Source organism: Triturus cristatus, chromosome 10 (assembly GCF_964204655.1).
Source record: "Triturus cristatus chromosome 10, aTriCri1.1, whole genome shotgun sequence".
Classification (NCBI taxonomy): Eukaryota; Metazoa; Chordata; class Amphibia; order Caudata; family Salamandridae; genus Triturus; species Triturus cristatus.
In genome coordinates this window covers 1,095,789,378-1,095,806,305 of record NC_140593.1, presented here as the reverse complement: position 1 = coordinate 1,095,806,305, position 16,928 = coordinate 1,095,789,378, and the positions used below count along the sequence as shown (strand labels likewise).

Here is a 16,928-nt window from a genome sequence, read left to right as displayed (position 1 = left end):
CTACCTGAATAAACTGTTAATGATTCCCTTGACTACAGGCTGAGAGGAGTATGGCTGGTCATTTAGAAATCATAGACGTAATCGTCACTTTGTTTGTATAGGTTTGCTGCAGCCATTGCATTCGATTATGCTTTGCCCGAATCACAAAAGAAAAGTACTGTACCTGATTTTAATTACAACGTTATATCCCCTAAGATTTACTGAATATTCATGTTCTGTGGTGCTGCATTGTGTTTATAAATGCTGTGAAAAATAATTATCTGCCTGGGAAATATTTTCAAAATATATTCTGGTATTCTTACTAGAAGCATGTCAGTGGAAGTTAGCCTGCTACTAGTTAATTCACTTAATGTCATTGGCTGTTTTTTTGTGCCAGTACTCCTTGTTTGATATTTTTGGGGTGTTTCGCATGGGGGGCCATGTTTGTGATGATGGTTTTCAAGTGTTTTGCGGCCCATCCAACACCACCCCATACGCGTCTACGACCATCTGCACAGATGTTCGGCAAGTAATATGTTGTCAAGCAATGTTATAATTAAACAGACACAAATATTTGCAATTTCTAGACATCAAATTGGACATGCTTACAGCCAGTGCTTAATTTGCAAAATAATAAGTGTTGGGTCCAAAATTTTGCCCAGAGAACTGCAGCCAGTACTGTTGAAGGTTGTGGTGCAGAATACCAAGCAAGGCTGCAGTAGGATTGATTCCACCTGATGCCTCTAATGGACCAGTAGGCCCTCCTTGCCTCTTTATCTCACTATTGCAGGTTTACAGGTGATCTCTGCTTTCCCCTTTGTCACTGTTTTCCGTATTCCCTTTCTGTCTTCTTTTCCTGTTTTCTGTTTTCCGCTCTCTAGATAGGCTGTTTAGGAACAATTAGTGCTGGTCCCAGTGGCAGCTCCTCCGTTAAGGCGGCGAAGAGTCGCCCCACTGCCATCTGAGCAGTGCACAAAAGAAAAACAAAATGATGATAACACACTGTTATTATCATTTCATTTTTCATTAGTGAGCCAGTTTAGGGTAGGGTGGTGCTGGGCTGTCGTCACGGTGGGAGGAGGAGAGGTGGGCACCATAGGTGCGCATGACTGTTTGGCCGGCGGTCTTAGGATTGGCAAACCGACATGCGCACTTAGCACGTCTCCACCCAGCTGTGTTGCACAACCGGGTGGAGAAAAGTCCCAGGCACTGTCTGAGCAGCAAACCAGGCTGCTCAGACCAATCATGACGCTGCTGTCATGCTGGTAATAATATTGCATGACAGCAGCATCGTGATTTGCTTAGGGGAGTCTAAGAGCCTGTGTGCTGCCAGGAGTCAGGAACAGAAGAGGGCGGAGACCGGCAGGTAGATGATCTTTTATCTTTTCTCCCACCATGGACCACCGCGCTTGCTCACCACTTCTGTTCACTAGCAGCCGCCACTGGCTGGTCCCTAAAAATGAGTGCTGACGGGCCCCACCTGAAACGACTGGCTCTAATTGCGGACTGGATTATCTAGTTTACACTAATAGGTGCAATAAATCATAGTTTATACAAGAAATCACTTTCTTGGAGATAGCATATGATTCAAGTGAACCTTTATCCAAGGACACTTAGCCCCCAGCTCAAGCAAAAACATAAAACCAAAGACCAAGCCTACACCGCGTCGCTATACGGTGCAATGTTACTTTTCATGAATATTAGCATTTTGCCTTCTACCTGAGGAACTTTAGTACTCTGGACCACCGCCTTGTTACTGAGGTAGTAATAAGATACATTATTTGACCATAGCAAGAAACCCGTCTTTCTCTTTGCTTTCACTCCTCAGAGCTCAAAGCGTTGAAACTGAGTGGGGCCTGTTTTAGATTCTAGTAGCACTTGAGCCCCTGAACTTTAATAATATTAAAATTGAAGCAATTGAAAATAACAGTTTGTGACCTTGTTTTAAATTTGGTGTATACAAATATGGTCCTGTGTACCATAAAGTATGGTGCGGTTGCAATATAATTATAAGAAGTTTTCACAATGAGCAATGTCTTTTTTCGGAACATGTATGTAGTGTAACACCCCGTGCAGTGTATTTGCAGACCTCAGTTATGGCTCCCATACCAGGTCTGGCAGTGTGCATCAGAGGTGCAACTAGAGTGAAATTTCGGGGGGGGGGGGGGGGGGGGGGGGCTAACAAAAGTTTCCGGGGGGGGGGGGGGGGGCTTATTCTTCCAGCAATCGGCAGAGTGAAGATGAGGGGGTTCTAAGAAGGGGTGAAGGAACAACAAAGCCTTGTTAACAAGTAAATGGTCGTTTAAAGATCTGTGAAGAACTCGGGTGCGGCTGTGTGTGTCCCGGGAAGCTGTCTCAGCCCGGGCTGACACACACGACGGGGGGTGCTGAAGCCCTTTGAGCCCAATGTGTGTTGCGTGCCTGGTGTGCACATTTGTATGAAAGTGTATGCATTGCATACCTGCCAACTTGAAGAACAATCGCACAGTGTGAGGAGGAAGCGGGCCTTGGAGGGGGCCAGCCTCGTGCTGAGAAGTACCTACAAGGCACTTTTGAAACCCACCCCGCCCCAAAACCCCCTCCTCCCAGAAAAAAAAGCTTGCTGAGGCTGGTGCCGATGCCCTGGGTTGCTTTCACACGCCTTAATGCAGGTCTGCCAGGGCCGGACTGGGAACCAAAACCGGCCCTGGCATAGTGCTCTGCCGCCCCCCCTAACCCTCCCCCAAACCCCCCCCCCGGGATTTGGGGTTGCCACAGAGCTCTTTGCGAGGGCCGGTTTTAGGCCGATTTTGTTACAGGGCCGATTTTGCAGCTATGCTGCAAAAATGGCCCTGTTACAAAAAAAGGCCCCCAGGGGCCCAAAACCGGCCCCCACCCATGCGGCGCACCGGGGGATTGCCCGGTGCCCGCTACGGCCAGTCCGGCCCTGAGGTCTGCAGTTCAAAGCCTTGGAAAACGAGCTGGAAAACCACTATTTACAGTAGTTTTCAGCACGTTTTCCCTGCTCCCGTGTGATATTGGCTCCTCACCGGGACCATGTGATGGGAGCCGATATCATGTGTCGCACTGTGGCACAGTGTGAGTTGGCAGGAATGGTGTATGTTTCAGTGATTCTATCTTACAACACACCAGAGATTTTATATTCTAGTGGGTTCAGCTGAAGATTCATTTTACCATTTTTACTCATGTCATACTTTAGTGAGTGTTAGATATTCTAAGTACAGTTCTGTCTCATGCATACATGTCTATGGTCCCTGCTAACGGTGCTCTCGGAAGAAGTTGTTGCTGTACATAATGAGTTGTTGGTTCAAGTTAGCCCTTCCTAGTTTAAAATCTTGTGCAGCTAGCAGGCTTAATTCTAGGGAGATTTTAAGGGTCTCGTAGGGCAGTAACGCAAACAAGAATATGGTTAAAGAATGGAATGTTAGTAAAAATTGATATAAATTATTTGAATAACAGCCACAATGAACATTCATGGAAAAATGGTAAATACAAAGGGGAGAAAAATAAGTGCAATTCTTTTTAATCAAAATTAACTTGGACTACTAATGAAGTCAATTTAAGTCCATGGGAGCTAGCAGCAAGCATTAGAAAAGCATACATGCGTGGCTTGCATTTTCAGTCCCAAATAAAATATTTTAAAAAACTGCTGCACTGGAAAAAAAACTATTATTTTCTGTGTACAATGCATCAATACGATACATTTAATATGTGATGATTCCGTGTATATTTGAGATGTAAAATAGTGCCTCACACTTTGTAACAAACACTCTGCAGGAGAGAATGATACACCAAGCAGCCAGTAGCATGAGACAGAAATCCTACCATGGGTGAAGCCAAAACCTAAAACGTACTCTCTGTGTATTTAAAGAATTCGTAACAATAAGTCTACAGACAGCTGCACTGTCAAGCAAGACTTAAAAATGCACAGTAAAAAAAAACTGCATTCATATTGATCTTCTGAGAAGAGCCTTGGTAAAAAAAAAAAAAAAAAAAGATTCTGATTGTGAGAGTGTGTAGATAAACATAAGAGGTGAGTTCTCCCTGGAAAAAAGGGCTTTTGGAATCATTGACTTATTTGGGCAAAACGTCGCCTGTGGAATGGTTGAACATCTTCTCCTAAAACCGCTCCATTAGGCTGGGCATACTGTTTAGGCCAATGTGTTAAATAAACAACAAACATTATAAAAGGTCCACCCAGGGCCGCTTTAGTGCTGGTGGCGCCAGGTGCGACAATCTCTTTTGGCGCCTCCCCATGGCCTCCTCCTTGGATTCTTTCACTACCACCTGGCAAAAATGCCCCTCAACTCTCCATAGCCCCTCTCTCACATACATTTCATTTGTTTTTAAACTGGTAAAGACCCAGCTATCAACATAAAATACAGATCTGTTCTTTGCAGCAGGCATATTAACCTTCTGCGCTACTTTATGGTGAGTCAAAACTGACACTAGACAAAACCCCCATCTCTCTCTCTGGCAGGAACATTAATCACAAGAGTTATCTTGACATTTATTGCTGCCTGAAAGCTGGATGCACAAGCAACTCTGCAGCAGTTGCTTTTAAATCATAAGTTATAGGAGAAAGTGGCTGATTTAAAGGGGAGGCTCTTGGCTTACAATATCTAGTTTGGTACCCAATCCTTGGTGATAGGCTCCATTTATGCCCCTAACTCGGGACAAACGAGATTCCTTTAAACGGCTCTACCGGACGTCATGACCCCACAAAACTGCATGTCACTGGTAGGAGGGGACTTAAATCTGGTCATGGATTCGACCAAGGACATATCACACACTTCATAAAGGAGAGATGTCAGGAGATGGGAAGAAATGGCTGAAGGAAATGGGTTTAGTGGACATTTGGAGGGAGGCCCACTCCAATTCAACACACTATACATTTTACTCTCATGCCCAAAAGTCTTATGCACGCCTAGACTACTTCCTGGGTATGGGGGAGATTAACAGGGTGGTACAGGCAGCGAATATTGAACCCGCGGCCCTTTTGGACCACGACGCACTGACCATACAGATACCACGCCACTCTGGAAGCTGGAGACTCAAAGAATCCATGCTCCATAACAAAACAGTAGCACAGCAAATCACCAAATGCATTCCCAAATACTTCACTCTAAATGACACTCCAGGCATGGCCGACACCACAATTTGGGAAGTGATGAAAGTAGTAGTACGGGGAGAGCTAATAGCAATCTCAGCAGCCCAAAACAGAGAGCGCAAGGAACTACGAGCAAATCTAGCAGCACAAGTGCAAGAACTGGAGCGGGTACATAGTAGGACGGGGGCGCCAAGGGTTTGGCGACAACTGAAGGCAGTCAGGGCACAGCTAGCTGGTATTGATTTAGATAGAGCGGAGTACGCAGCAGTCCAATAAAAACACTCCTAGTACATAGGGGGTGACCGCACGGGCCGACTATTGGCAAACAGGTTACGGGCCCAAAGACAGAGGACAATGGTCTCCTCATTACGAAGGAGTGGTCTGGGGGATGCCATAGGGAACCAAGAGTTACCCCATACTTTTAGCGAGTTCTATGAGAATCTATATGCCGCCGACACACCATCGCAACACGACATCGCAACTTATTTACAGTCCGCCAATGTATACCCACTGACTCCAGACCAGGCAGCAACATTAGACGCTCCCAATCGCATAGAGGAGGTCATCACCGCGATTTCGCGCCTCAAGGTGCTCAAGTCTCCTGGCCCAGATGGGTTCCCCGCCCTTTTCTACAAGAAATTCTGTTCCATTCTAGCCCCAGTATTGACAAGGCTGTTTAATTCCTTTGGGAATTCACACCCGGTCCCGGCCACGATGCTGGAGGCAGCAATAGTGGTCTTACCCAAACCAGGTAAAGATAAACAGCAATGTGGCTCATACCGCCCAATATCTCTACATAATGTAGACTTTAAAATATTTACCAGTATACTCGCAACAAGCCTCAGTCCCCATATGCCGAATATAATAGAACCTGACCAAGCTGGATTTATTCAGTCTCATCAATGTGGAGATAATACCAAGAGGACACTCCACCTTATAGACAAAGCCCATCAAACACAAATGGATGCACTTTTGCTAACGGTAGACGCTGAAAAAGCGTTCGACCGGGTGGATTGGGGATTCCTGGGGCAAGCAATGGCAAAATTCTGGTTGGGGGAGAAATTTCGGGAATGGGTGCGATGCTGCTACAACGGGCCTACAGCATCCATCAGAGTCAATGGCATCACCTCGCGACCATTTACCATTCAAAGAGGAACCAGACAGGGCTGCCCGCTGTCTCCGCTCCCGTTTGCTCTGCACATAGAGCCGCTGGCACAGAGGGTCAGAGATAAACCAAGAATTAGAGGCATCCCATTTGGGGGGGAAACGCACCCCGTAAGCTTATAGGCGGACTATGTGATAGCGGCACTGTCGGAGCCGAAGACATCACTCCCCTCCTTCCTAGAGGAGTTAGAAATATTCAGAAAGGTTTTGGGTTTCCGGGTCAACGTGGGTAAATCACTGATCCTGAATCTAAATCAGACGCATTCCACACCGGATCAAACCGAAGGATGGCTGTCCGGCATAACAGCGGTAGACACTATCCTATACCTAGGGCTGGAAGTAGCGGCCACAGTCCACCAGACGACTTGTCTGAACTACACTAAGCTAAAACGGCAGACCAAAAAGGAACTGGGAGCCTAGAGTAAACACCGCCTTTTCCTATTAGGGAGAGTAGCAGCGGTTAAAATGTCACTGCTGCCAAATGCGATGTACTTGTTTCAAACCCTACAGGCGCTGCCCCTGAGTGAGTGATTGCCTCACTACAACGCAGCATCAACAAATTTGTGTGGGCAGGGGCCCGCCCACGGATGGGCAAGGCTTTAGGGTACATGCGCGCCAAGAACGGGGGTCTGGGGATACCAGACATCCTCAACTACTATAAAGCAGCCCAACTGAGATATCTTGTGGAATGGGCGAGACCAGAATCCGAAAAATGCTGTCTATTTCAGGATAAAGCGCTGGCAGGTATCCCACTGTGGAAGGTCCCCTTCCTGAAAAGGTCACAGTGCCCTCGCGGTCTGATGGGCTCGCCAATCACCAGGTCAGTGCTGAAAATATGGGATGGAGTGGTGAGAACCAAGAAACTTACGACATTTCAGTCTCCCTTAACCCCCCTATTTGGGAACAGCGGTTTCACCCCAGGAATGTCAGATAAGGCATTTGAGGAGTGGCGGGTAACCCCCTGCCGTTTGGTGGGACACCTTTTTGACCTCTCAGGCATAATCCTATTTACTCAAATGAAATTAGATTACGGGATTCCCGAATCCGAGAGATTGCGGTACTTGCAACTGAGACACTGGGTGCTTCAAAAGGGGACAAGAGAGCAGGGGAGCACCAAACTGACCAAATATAAACAATGATTAATCACCAAACACACTGATAAGGGGCTGATCTCCGAAATTTATGATATGATTCGAACCAGCCCACCGCCCCAGGCCACACCGAGTCAAAGGAGATGGGGGTGGGAACTAGGTGGTGACCTCACACGGAAGGATTGGGAGGGGATCTACTACAGAGTAAAACACACAGCCCGTAATGTGGCCAGTATCGAAACAGCTATGAAAATAGCTACGTACTGGTACCTTACACCGGCACGACTCCATAGAGGTAACCCAAATAGGAGCCCCACCTATTTGGAGAGGTTGCAACAATGAGGGTACACTGCTCCACATTCTGTGGGAATGTCCAGTGCTGTCCAATTACTGGACTAAAACTCTAGACGAGGTGGATGAGCTATTCGATACACAGATACCGAGGCTCCCAGTATACATGGTCCTGTGCCTCCCTAACCCAATCACATTCCCACTCAAAAGTATGAGAGGCCGTCAGATGGGGCTGGTACTGGGGGCAGCTTTACAGAACACACTGACACACTGGGGGACATCCACCCCCCCCTACATATGTAGGCTGGCTCCACCGGATATGGCACATCTTAGGGATGGAACGCATATCGGCCACATTGAACAACTCCGACGCCTCTTTTCAGAAAGTATGGAGCCCCTTCTTGAAACTGCTCTCAACAGAGTTCAACCAAATAACTCAGCCCAAATATTTGAGAGTGCTGCGGCTCATGGACTTAGGGACGGAACAACAACCATCCTCAACGGCTCAGTAGGGGACTCCAAAGACAAGGACTTGACGGACAAGAACTACGGACTATCGGACGGGGGGGGGGGAGGGAGTTCAAGTTATTGATTCGCAGCAAAGGGCTGACCCTTCAACAAAGCAATTGATTTACCGCTTCAGAACTATTCGCATCACTCGATTTACAGCAATGGTACTATGTTCAATCTGGCAGAAGAGCATGTGAGAATTGTAAACCAAGCAGCAAGTTAATGCCTATGTCTATGTATTGTTTTATATTATCGAAAATGCCAATAAACACATTTAAACATAAATCATAAGTTATTGCTAAACACAGACCCCCCACCCGGAGGTCAGTGCCCCCCATCCAGGTCAGCACCCAGTGCGGCTGCACTGGTCACAAAGCCAGTGGCATAGCTAGACTAGTTGCCGCCAGTGGTGGTTCATGCGGCGGCCACCCTGCAGCCGTGTTTAAGAGCGGGGGTGGGTGCTGGCGATGCCGCAGGTAAGAGCGGGGGGAGGCTGTCACCCCCAAAACTCATGCCGCCCAGGGCGAACATCCCCCCTCTTGCTACGCCACTTCCTAAAGCCAGCCCTGGGTCTACTTAGGGGACGGTTTTTCACAGCAGCCAATGCTTCACTCTACAGTGTCAGGTATGCCGGAGAGCTTCTTTCTGTCAGTTCTCCTGGGGTGTATCTTATTAGATTCCATTTCCCAGTGAGATGGGCCATCAGGCTGTAGCCAAGCAGGGGTCAATGGCTTTGCGTTCAGTTTGTAGGAGTTTGCACTGGGTGGCTTAGTAAAAGTGAAAACCAATGAAAGATGTGGGGCAGGCCAATGAGGCTGCATCTTTGTCAGATCATGGGAGCATTTTTACCATTTTTAGGGTACCTTCTACTACCTAGCAGCATTCAACTTGCTGACAGGCTCTAAATCACACAAAGTCGTCTGGAGCATTTTAGTAAACTAGTCCCACTCCATCTGCCTACCACTTTGATTCTCCCAAAGCAGGCAAAAGGTAAAGGCATCTTTTTGTCATGAGGAGGCCTGAAAGCCACTTTGTTACAGAGCTGGTACAAGGTGGCTTAGCACGTTATATAGTTTCTGCTGACATCTGCTACAATCCTTATGTTACAAGTCTAGGCCAATCTTTCATTCTTCCAAAGACAAACAAAGAAACGGAGTACAATTAAACTCAATAACAGCAACATATGTTATGTTATAGTGCATATAAATAGCAAAACTCTAGCATAAAGCAATATTTACAAAATATTTTAACTAGATGAGCCTCGCTAAGGCACAACACAGATAAATACTATATGCACTGGTATATTTTCTGAGGCTGAAACACACCAACTATATAAGAAAACATTTCTCTTTTTCTTTATTATAATACTTGCATTGGCATTTTGTATGATGGACCCTGCCTTATTTGTACCCTTCAGACGTTCTTGCCAAACAGCAGCATCCTCTAAACGCATCATAAGTTGACAGTCTAGGCTGTCATTTCTAAGGGCGCGCTTCTCTTAGGGCCAGGTAACCAAAACTGTGGCGTCCCACAGGAATTTGCCCCAGAAGCTTTGGGATGAGAAACCCCACAAACACTCGAGTATGTGAATAACTTCAAACCTTTTTCCAAACCAATCCTGCCCGGCATTGGTGGACTTTTAATCCAGTAAAGGACAGGGGAGTCCCTTTCAAGGATGGGAATGGAGTGGAACAAATCCTAAATTGGAGACATGGGTAAAGGAGATGTTTTCTATGGGGCAAATTATTTTACCCAAGTGCAATTGTCAATTTGTAAACCATACAATCAGGAAGGTCTTCACACAGTTGTACACTTGGAAACCCACAAGTGGCGTAAGTTTCAGGCGTACTATTGAATATCTTTGAGAATCCCATCAGTTCAGAAATCCTCACCCATGGGAGGCTGTAGATCTGTCAGGGCAGATTTCTCAATGTTGTGTGAGTCAGGCCCTAAGTGTGTGAGAAACCAGAAACGGATAACAGAGGGTGGGTGGGGGACACCGCTTTTTTCCATAATCTAGATCAGTGTTCTCCAAAGTCGGTCCTGGAGGGCCGGATCCATGGCAGATTTTTCAGATAACTACATTTATCAGTATCCGTGCCAGATTTTTAAGATAACTACATTTATCTAAATATGGATATGAAAAAAAACCATCTGGCATGGATCCGGCCCTGATCTAGATGAAATATCAGCTCTGACCTTGTATAGCCTGGCACTCTGATTGAAGCACGCTTTATTCATGCTCTGAAAAACATAATACTGTTAAAAATAATATAAATAATGTTAGATGTATTTCTGCAAGGAATGTTAAAGAATGTAACTATGATAACTAGGCAATATTGCACAGTGGGGGAGCTCTCTCAAGTAGCCGTCTGATTTATAATGAATGCTATCACTTATGGCAGTAGCAGTATTAGGTCACTGTTAATTTTAATCCAACCACAAATATTATTGTAATTGTTAAGACATGCCAGGATACAACAGACTATTCCCGTTTTCTTAAATTTGAACAGAAAAGCAATTGAGGTAAATTTAAAAAACATGTTCATCAGCAGTCCTTGAACACTAGTGACTAGTCTAATGACATCTCAAGAGAGCATCTTTGCGGCTTCGATGTCTTATGCTCTGTACTTCTGAAGCATAAAACCCTTGGGTAGTCCAATGAGAGGTACCATTTTGAGGATTTTTGGACTGAACTCAAATACCTCTTTGCACTATCTTGGGTGGTCTTGCTTCACTACTGCCATTATTTCACACAGCTACAGAAAACCTACCACTGATAACCAAGCAAAGTCTCCAAACAGACAACAAAGACGAGGCTAGTTAAAGACACTAAATATAAAAGACTGTGCCATCGTTTCCCAGCAGCATCCGACCACGCTCACTCAATCCAACCTGCACCAACAATGTCCCTGATCCCGACACATCAATCCCGGGACATGCAGCTTGCAAGAGTCATGTTCTGCTCGAACCTAAAATCATAGATCTGTGGGACTGGCAGGGAGCCGACAGCAGCAGCGGTACAGAAGGGGTATGTACTGGTGGAAATATCCCGCTACTTACTGGCAGTCAGGAAACGTTGGCTGGTAATAAAAGGCTGGCACTTTGGATTCATACTTTGCTTTTGCTACCTTGTTTCCAGTACTCGCCATGAACTGTGAAACAAAAAAGTAAAGATTAGGAAATTCCATCTTATTTACCATATGTAAAGTGCAGTAGGTGTGCATTATCAATAGAATGTGTCCTTGTGTACTGATTTATTATACAGACTTTCTAGTTTTACAATAGAAGGTGACATTCTCTTACAGAATATACTAATGAAATCACTTTTTCTGTATAAAACATTCACTTTAGGTTATTCTTTCTGTGCCTGTTTCACAATTCAATTGGCATATCTGGTGTACCTCCTAGTAACCCGCCCTTCCACCAAGACATGCCGCCATCACCGCGGGAACAGGCAATGGCCTTTCTACTAAATAAACATACAAAGGACAGAGGGATGGACTAAACAATATTTAATTTTGGACATTCATGTAGTACCAAGCTCCTTGAGGATGCTTCAGCATGCTCATTGCATCAATCTTTAGGTGTTTCCAGTTGACCAGTTGGTCAATAGTGCTGCCTGTGAAGGATTCGCTTCAGTGGCTCGAGTGGCTGCTGTTGCTTGAAGATGATGGATGTTGTCAAATTTTGCTGACTTGAATTAAAGGATCCCAGATCTTTCATTGACTAGTGATGGCTTAAAGGTGACCTCAGAAACAGGTCCAAGTTATTCCACAAAACACTACCAGTTCCACAGCTACAGAGCTTGCTTTCTCCATTCAGAAGATTCGGAGATCCGCAACCTTTAGTGAAGTAATATCCATTGGTCAGTAAATGGCCTCACAATTAATCAAAGTTCTGCAGCTGGATGGGCATGACAGCATTTGAATTGGATATTGAAGTTAACCAATCATTGCCAAGGTTGTTACAGAGATCCGATGGTCATTCTGAATGGAGTGCATAATGTGATACACGGACATGATGAACCAAAGGCTCGCAAGCTACATCAAGTGTGACAAATTGAGTCTTTCTATTACAAGACGGCTATTGCAACATGTCTGTCATCAACTGTCTAGCCGAGTTTTCAACATTTTAATCTGAAGCCTCCTTTCACCAAGGGAAGTTTGAGCCATTCGGTCTCAGATGACAAAACAACTCAAGAGGATAAATGCTAAACTGTAGGAAACGGGATAGCCACGCATCAAGTGAGTTAGCCAAAAGTAACGTGATTAACAACAAGTATTAGAATATTGCAGCCTGAAAAAAGGTGACATAGGCTTCGGCTCAAGGTTGTAGATGCATCCAAGAAAATAACTAGAGATAAGGCTATTGTAATTACTACCAATTAAAATAGATGCGGAATAATTGAACAAGAAAAGCACTGACCTCGATGAAAACGATGGGAGCAAAAACATAAGAAGACTGTCTCCCACTCATCCCATAAAAATACTTTAAGTCCAATTAAACACATTACCACCATAGACATTATCATTATGTATAAATGTATGTGGGAGTACTTAACTGGAAAGTAATGGAGCATCATTTCTCTTCTAACAAACCATTTATGAGGAGGGAAATTCATACAGTATTCAGGCAGTCAGTCAGTCAAAACACTTTATTCGATTAATTAAAATCATAAAAGTACAGAAATCATACAAAAAAGCAATCCAGGACATATACTGTACCAATATAATTACAATGAGTCCACAAAATTAAGACAACATACAAACATACATAAAAAGCATACATTAAAAATTGCTCATTGATTGCACAAGTTGGGTAAAATTTTCGCTTTGCAGCGCATAGCTGCCACCAAGAAATTTGCCACACTGAATATAATTCGGGTACTACTCAACTGTTGAAGAAATAACAGTGCTGGTCTAACTTGTAAAAAGCCCGCTTCCTTCAAAATTGGGAGCAAATATTTTTTGCGGCTTTCAGTGTAGAACTCGCAAAACATAATAAAATGCAAAGTATCTTGGGATGAAAAATCATCACAATGGCATGGCATGCTACATTCGTGCCTACCCCAAAACGGATAAAAACCAAGTGAGTAGTGGATCAAATTAAATCTAAATCTCAACAATAAAAATCTATGAAATGAATTGGAAACAATAATTAAATAGGGTTCCAACGAAGGAGATAAGAGAAGCAAAAAATGCGCTCTCACACTAGGTTTTAAAAGTTCACTCTCCTCGCGATCCAATGTGACCCTATCTAAAAAGACTGCTTAATCCAAGCAATATCTGCCTTGACTATAAGTGATGGGACGAAAAAAGCTCAGGGCACCCAATGTGAGAGAACGCCGCTCTGACGTACTCCAGCCAGGGTATTCTTTTAGCATAGTCTAAGGCTAGGATGTCATTCAGGATCCGATGGTTAAGAGTGATTTCCTGGTTTAACCAGGTTTTCGCCCAGAATAACAATGGGGCCATCTTCAGTTTATCTGTAACATAACCTAAACCAACCTCCGCATGAATGGAAAAAACAGGGGTTGAGTGGGGAACTGAAAGCAAATGTCGCAGGAATCTATTTTCTACAACCTGGATCATATCCTGCGTAACATAACCCCACAGAGCCGCGCCATAGGAGGCAATAGCCAGGCTTTTTGAGGTATAAACTTTCAGCAGGGCCTCTATTGGTCTTGCCCCCAGCTTCTTAGCGAAACTCAGCAGTGCTGAGGTAGACCTGGCTACAGAGTTACGTTTAAGCTTGATTTGCAGGCCCCAGGAGCCATTCTCATCGAAAAGAACACCCAAATAGCAAAAAACCTTTACCCTGGTAATCTCTTCCCCATTACAAAATAAAGATCTAGAGTTAGACTTTTTACTCTGTTTCCCCACCACCATAAAATGGGATTTCTTTATATTCACCTTAAGATCTAGAGCAACCATAAAGGCACCAAAGGCATCCAACAATCTCTGAAGCCCCACAGCAGTGCGGGCCAACAAAACAGCGTCATCCGCGTACAGAAGAACTGGTACAACCAGTTCCCCCACACGCGGCGCATCCGCTCTCGGGACCCCCAGAGACCCCTCCAGGCCGGTAATATAGATAGTAAAGAGGAGTGGGGCAAGGATACACCCCTGCCTCACCCCTCTCTCTGACTTAAAGTGCTTAGTGCATTTCCCATCCTGAGTGACCCTCACTGATGCAGAGAGGTCCTGGTGTAGTGCAGCAAGAAAACTTACTAAAGGAGGGTCAATACCTAATTCCAGCATGATGCACCATAACTTGGACCGATTAACTAGATCGAAGGCAGAGGACAGGTCCATAAAAGCCATAAAAAGGGACCCGTCCTTCACCACCGTATATTTACTAATTAAAAGCTGAAGATTTAGACATTGATCCAGGGTCCCCCTATTTGCTCTAAACCCATATTGGAGGTTAGATAGAATGCCCCGACTATCTAGAGCGTCCCTGAGTTTAACAAGTAAGACCCTGCCCAAGATCTTAACCGCAGAGTCTAACAGGGAAATGGGTCTATAGCACGAGGGATCATCACGTTGGCCCTTTTTAAAAATTGGTATAATTAGTGCAGTGGCCCACGAGGCAGGGAACCTATAGCTCGAAACAGCGTTAAAAACATTAACTAAAATCTTTGCCCACAAACTAGGAGAGAAGCCATATAGGTCTGCTGGCACTCCGTCAGGGCCCGGCGCCTTGTTACTAGCAGAATCCTTAATGGCTCTCTCCACATCCAGCTGCTCAAAAAATAAACAGGGCATGGCATGGAGTGCTAAAGGGGTGGTGCTACTAGCGGGACTAAAACCACATTCCCCGTAGATTTTACTAAAGTGGTCGTACCATAGCTCATCCTGAATAACACAGTCCTGGGTGGTACCCTCAGTATCCGAGAAAAGAGGATTATTAATTGTAGCCCAGAACTTTCCACTGTCCCGAAGGACATCGATAGATAAAAGGTTGTCCCACGCTTCTAATTTTATTGCCTTTTTCCTTTTGGCAATTACCTCTTTATAGGCCCTTCTGGCATGTGAAATTGCCCCCCTATCCCTAGGGCTCTTTTTTAACGCCTCAAACAAAATCCTATGGGCCCTAGAACAGCTCCCATCAAACCATTTAGGGGGGTTACTACCTCGGCGAGTATTGGTGGAAGTCATATCCCTGGAGATCTGTGAACAAATAGCCTCGAAGGCCCCTACCACCTCCTCTGGAGTCGAGTGATCATTCAGACAGGTGGCCCAGGGCCCCTCCATTTTAGCGCAAAGCTCCTCCAAAAAGGATGCAGGGGCCACCTTGGCCCATTTGACCCTACGACCCTGATCTTTCACAATCAGGGGAAGATCTCTTAGACAAGCATGGTGCACACCACCCAGGCTCTTCGGCATAACCAACTCCATAAATACCGGGTTATGATCACTATGAGCAGATGGAACAACTGTGTGGGCCAAGACCCTAACTAAAACGCCAGGGGACAAAAAAATATAATCAATTACTGAGCCCAAGGTAGAACCTTTAAACGTAATAGCCCTACCCCCAGCCTCTATAAAATTGGACTAAAAAATGTTGGTGGTGGCAAGGAAAACCTCAAGGGCCTCCCCCTGCTTTGTGTGCTCAAAATGAGGAGCCACAGCGCCAACAGGCCCCTCATGGGCTTCATGGGGGCTCACATAACACTCACCAACACAAGGATGAATATTAAAATCGCCCATAAGGACGATCTCGAAACCGGTGTTTTGTTTTTGACTGTAATCTAGCATAAAAGATTGCAAGGCGACCACATGTTGCGTAAGGTCAACGCCGTCTCTTGCATTATAAAAATTAATTAATAACATTTTCAAGGTGTGGGAAACAAGCCATTCAACACAGAGAAAATTGTTTGACCCGGTGGCCAAACGGGTGAAAGTGCCCGCCAAATGCAATGAAAAAAGAAACATTAAACCCCCTTTGGCACGTCCAGCCCCTCCCTTGACTGCCGGAACCACCAAACTAGAATAACCATCCAGGCAAAAGTTACTAGAAGGGTCCCAAGTTTCCTGCATGGCAATAATATCATGTTTGCCTAGGAAATCGAGCCAGGATGGGTCCTCTCTTTTAGAACTGGATCCGGCCACGTTCCAACTAATTAGTTTGCAACTAGCCCCACCAACAGAATTGACAATACGAGGGTCAGCTATCTGAGTCAAATCTGTCAGTCAATCATTATCTGCCAAGTCTGACAGTGGGGAATAATAATTATTCAGGATCAAATTAGAGGGATGTGGCAGCAAAACATTATTAGGAGGCTGACGATCTCCAGACCTTTGCGGTACCCCAGAATTTTGGCGCCCCGCCGAATAAGGCAATCTAGACAGAGGATAGTGCTTCAAGGGTAGGGGGGAGTGTATTTAACATTACGGGCTTCCACCCGATGACTGTGTAAACCGGAAAAAAGGTCTGAAAGCGGGTGGGTAAAAAAACCCTAGGGGGACTGCTCTCATTCCCCCCTGCCTTATCTCAGACCCATCCCAGAACAATCTGTCAACAATATTTGGTCTGTTGAAATTAACAATTACACAATCACCCACCAGCCGCTTCGGTCGTCGCCCAACCCACCCAACCCTTCTAGCCATAATGATATTAGGGGAGATATCCAAGCCGCCACAGCTCCAAAATCTAGTTAACCTCAATAGGTCATGCGTAGGTTCCATCGCACCCTCACGGAGCGGGGGAACCCCAACAAAAACAGCCACCAAGTGAGCCGATTCCGGGGGGAAGATCAAGTATAGCCTGGCTACCCC

General features: G+C 45.3%; 1 protein-coding gene across 1 annotated transcript in view; it reads right to left on the bottom strand.

Moving 5' to 3' along the window:
• ADAP1 (ArfGAP with dual PH domains 1) overlaps positions 1-16,928 on the bottom strand; it is a 453,319-nt gene that overhangs the window by 306,409 nt on the left and 129,982 nt on the right. Inside the window, exon 3 of the mRNA XM_085629302.1 lies at positions 11,209-11,300. Coding sequence (XP_085485428.1) covers positions 11,209-11,300 — 92 coding nt within the window. The remainder of the gene's footprint in view (positions 1-11,208; positions 11,301-16,928) is intronic.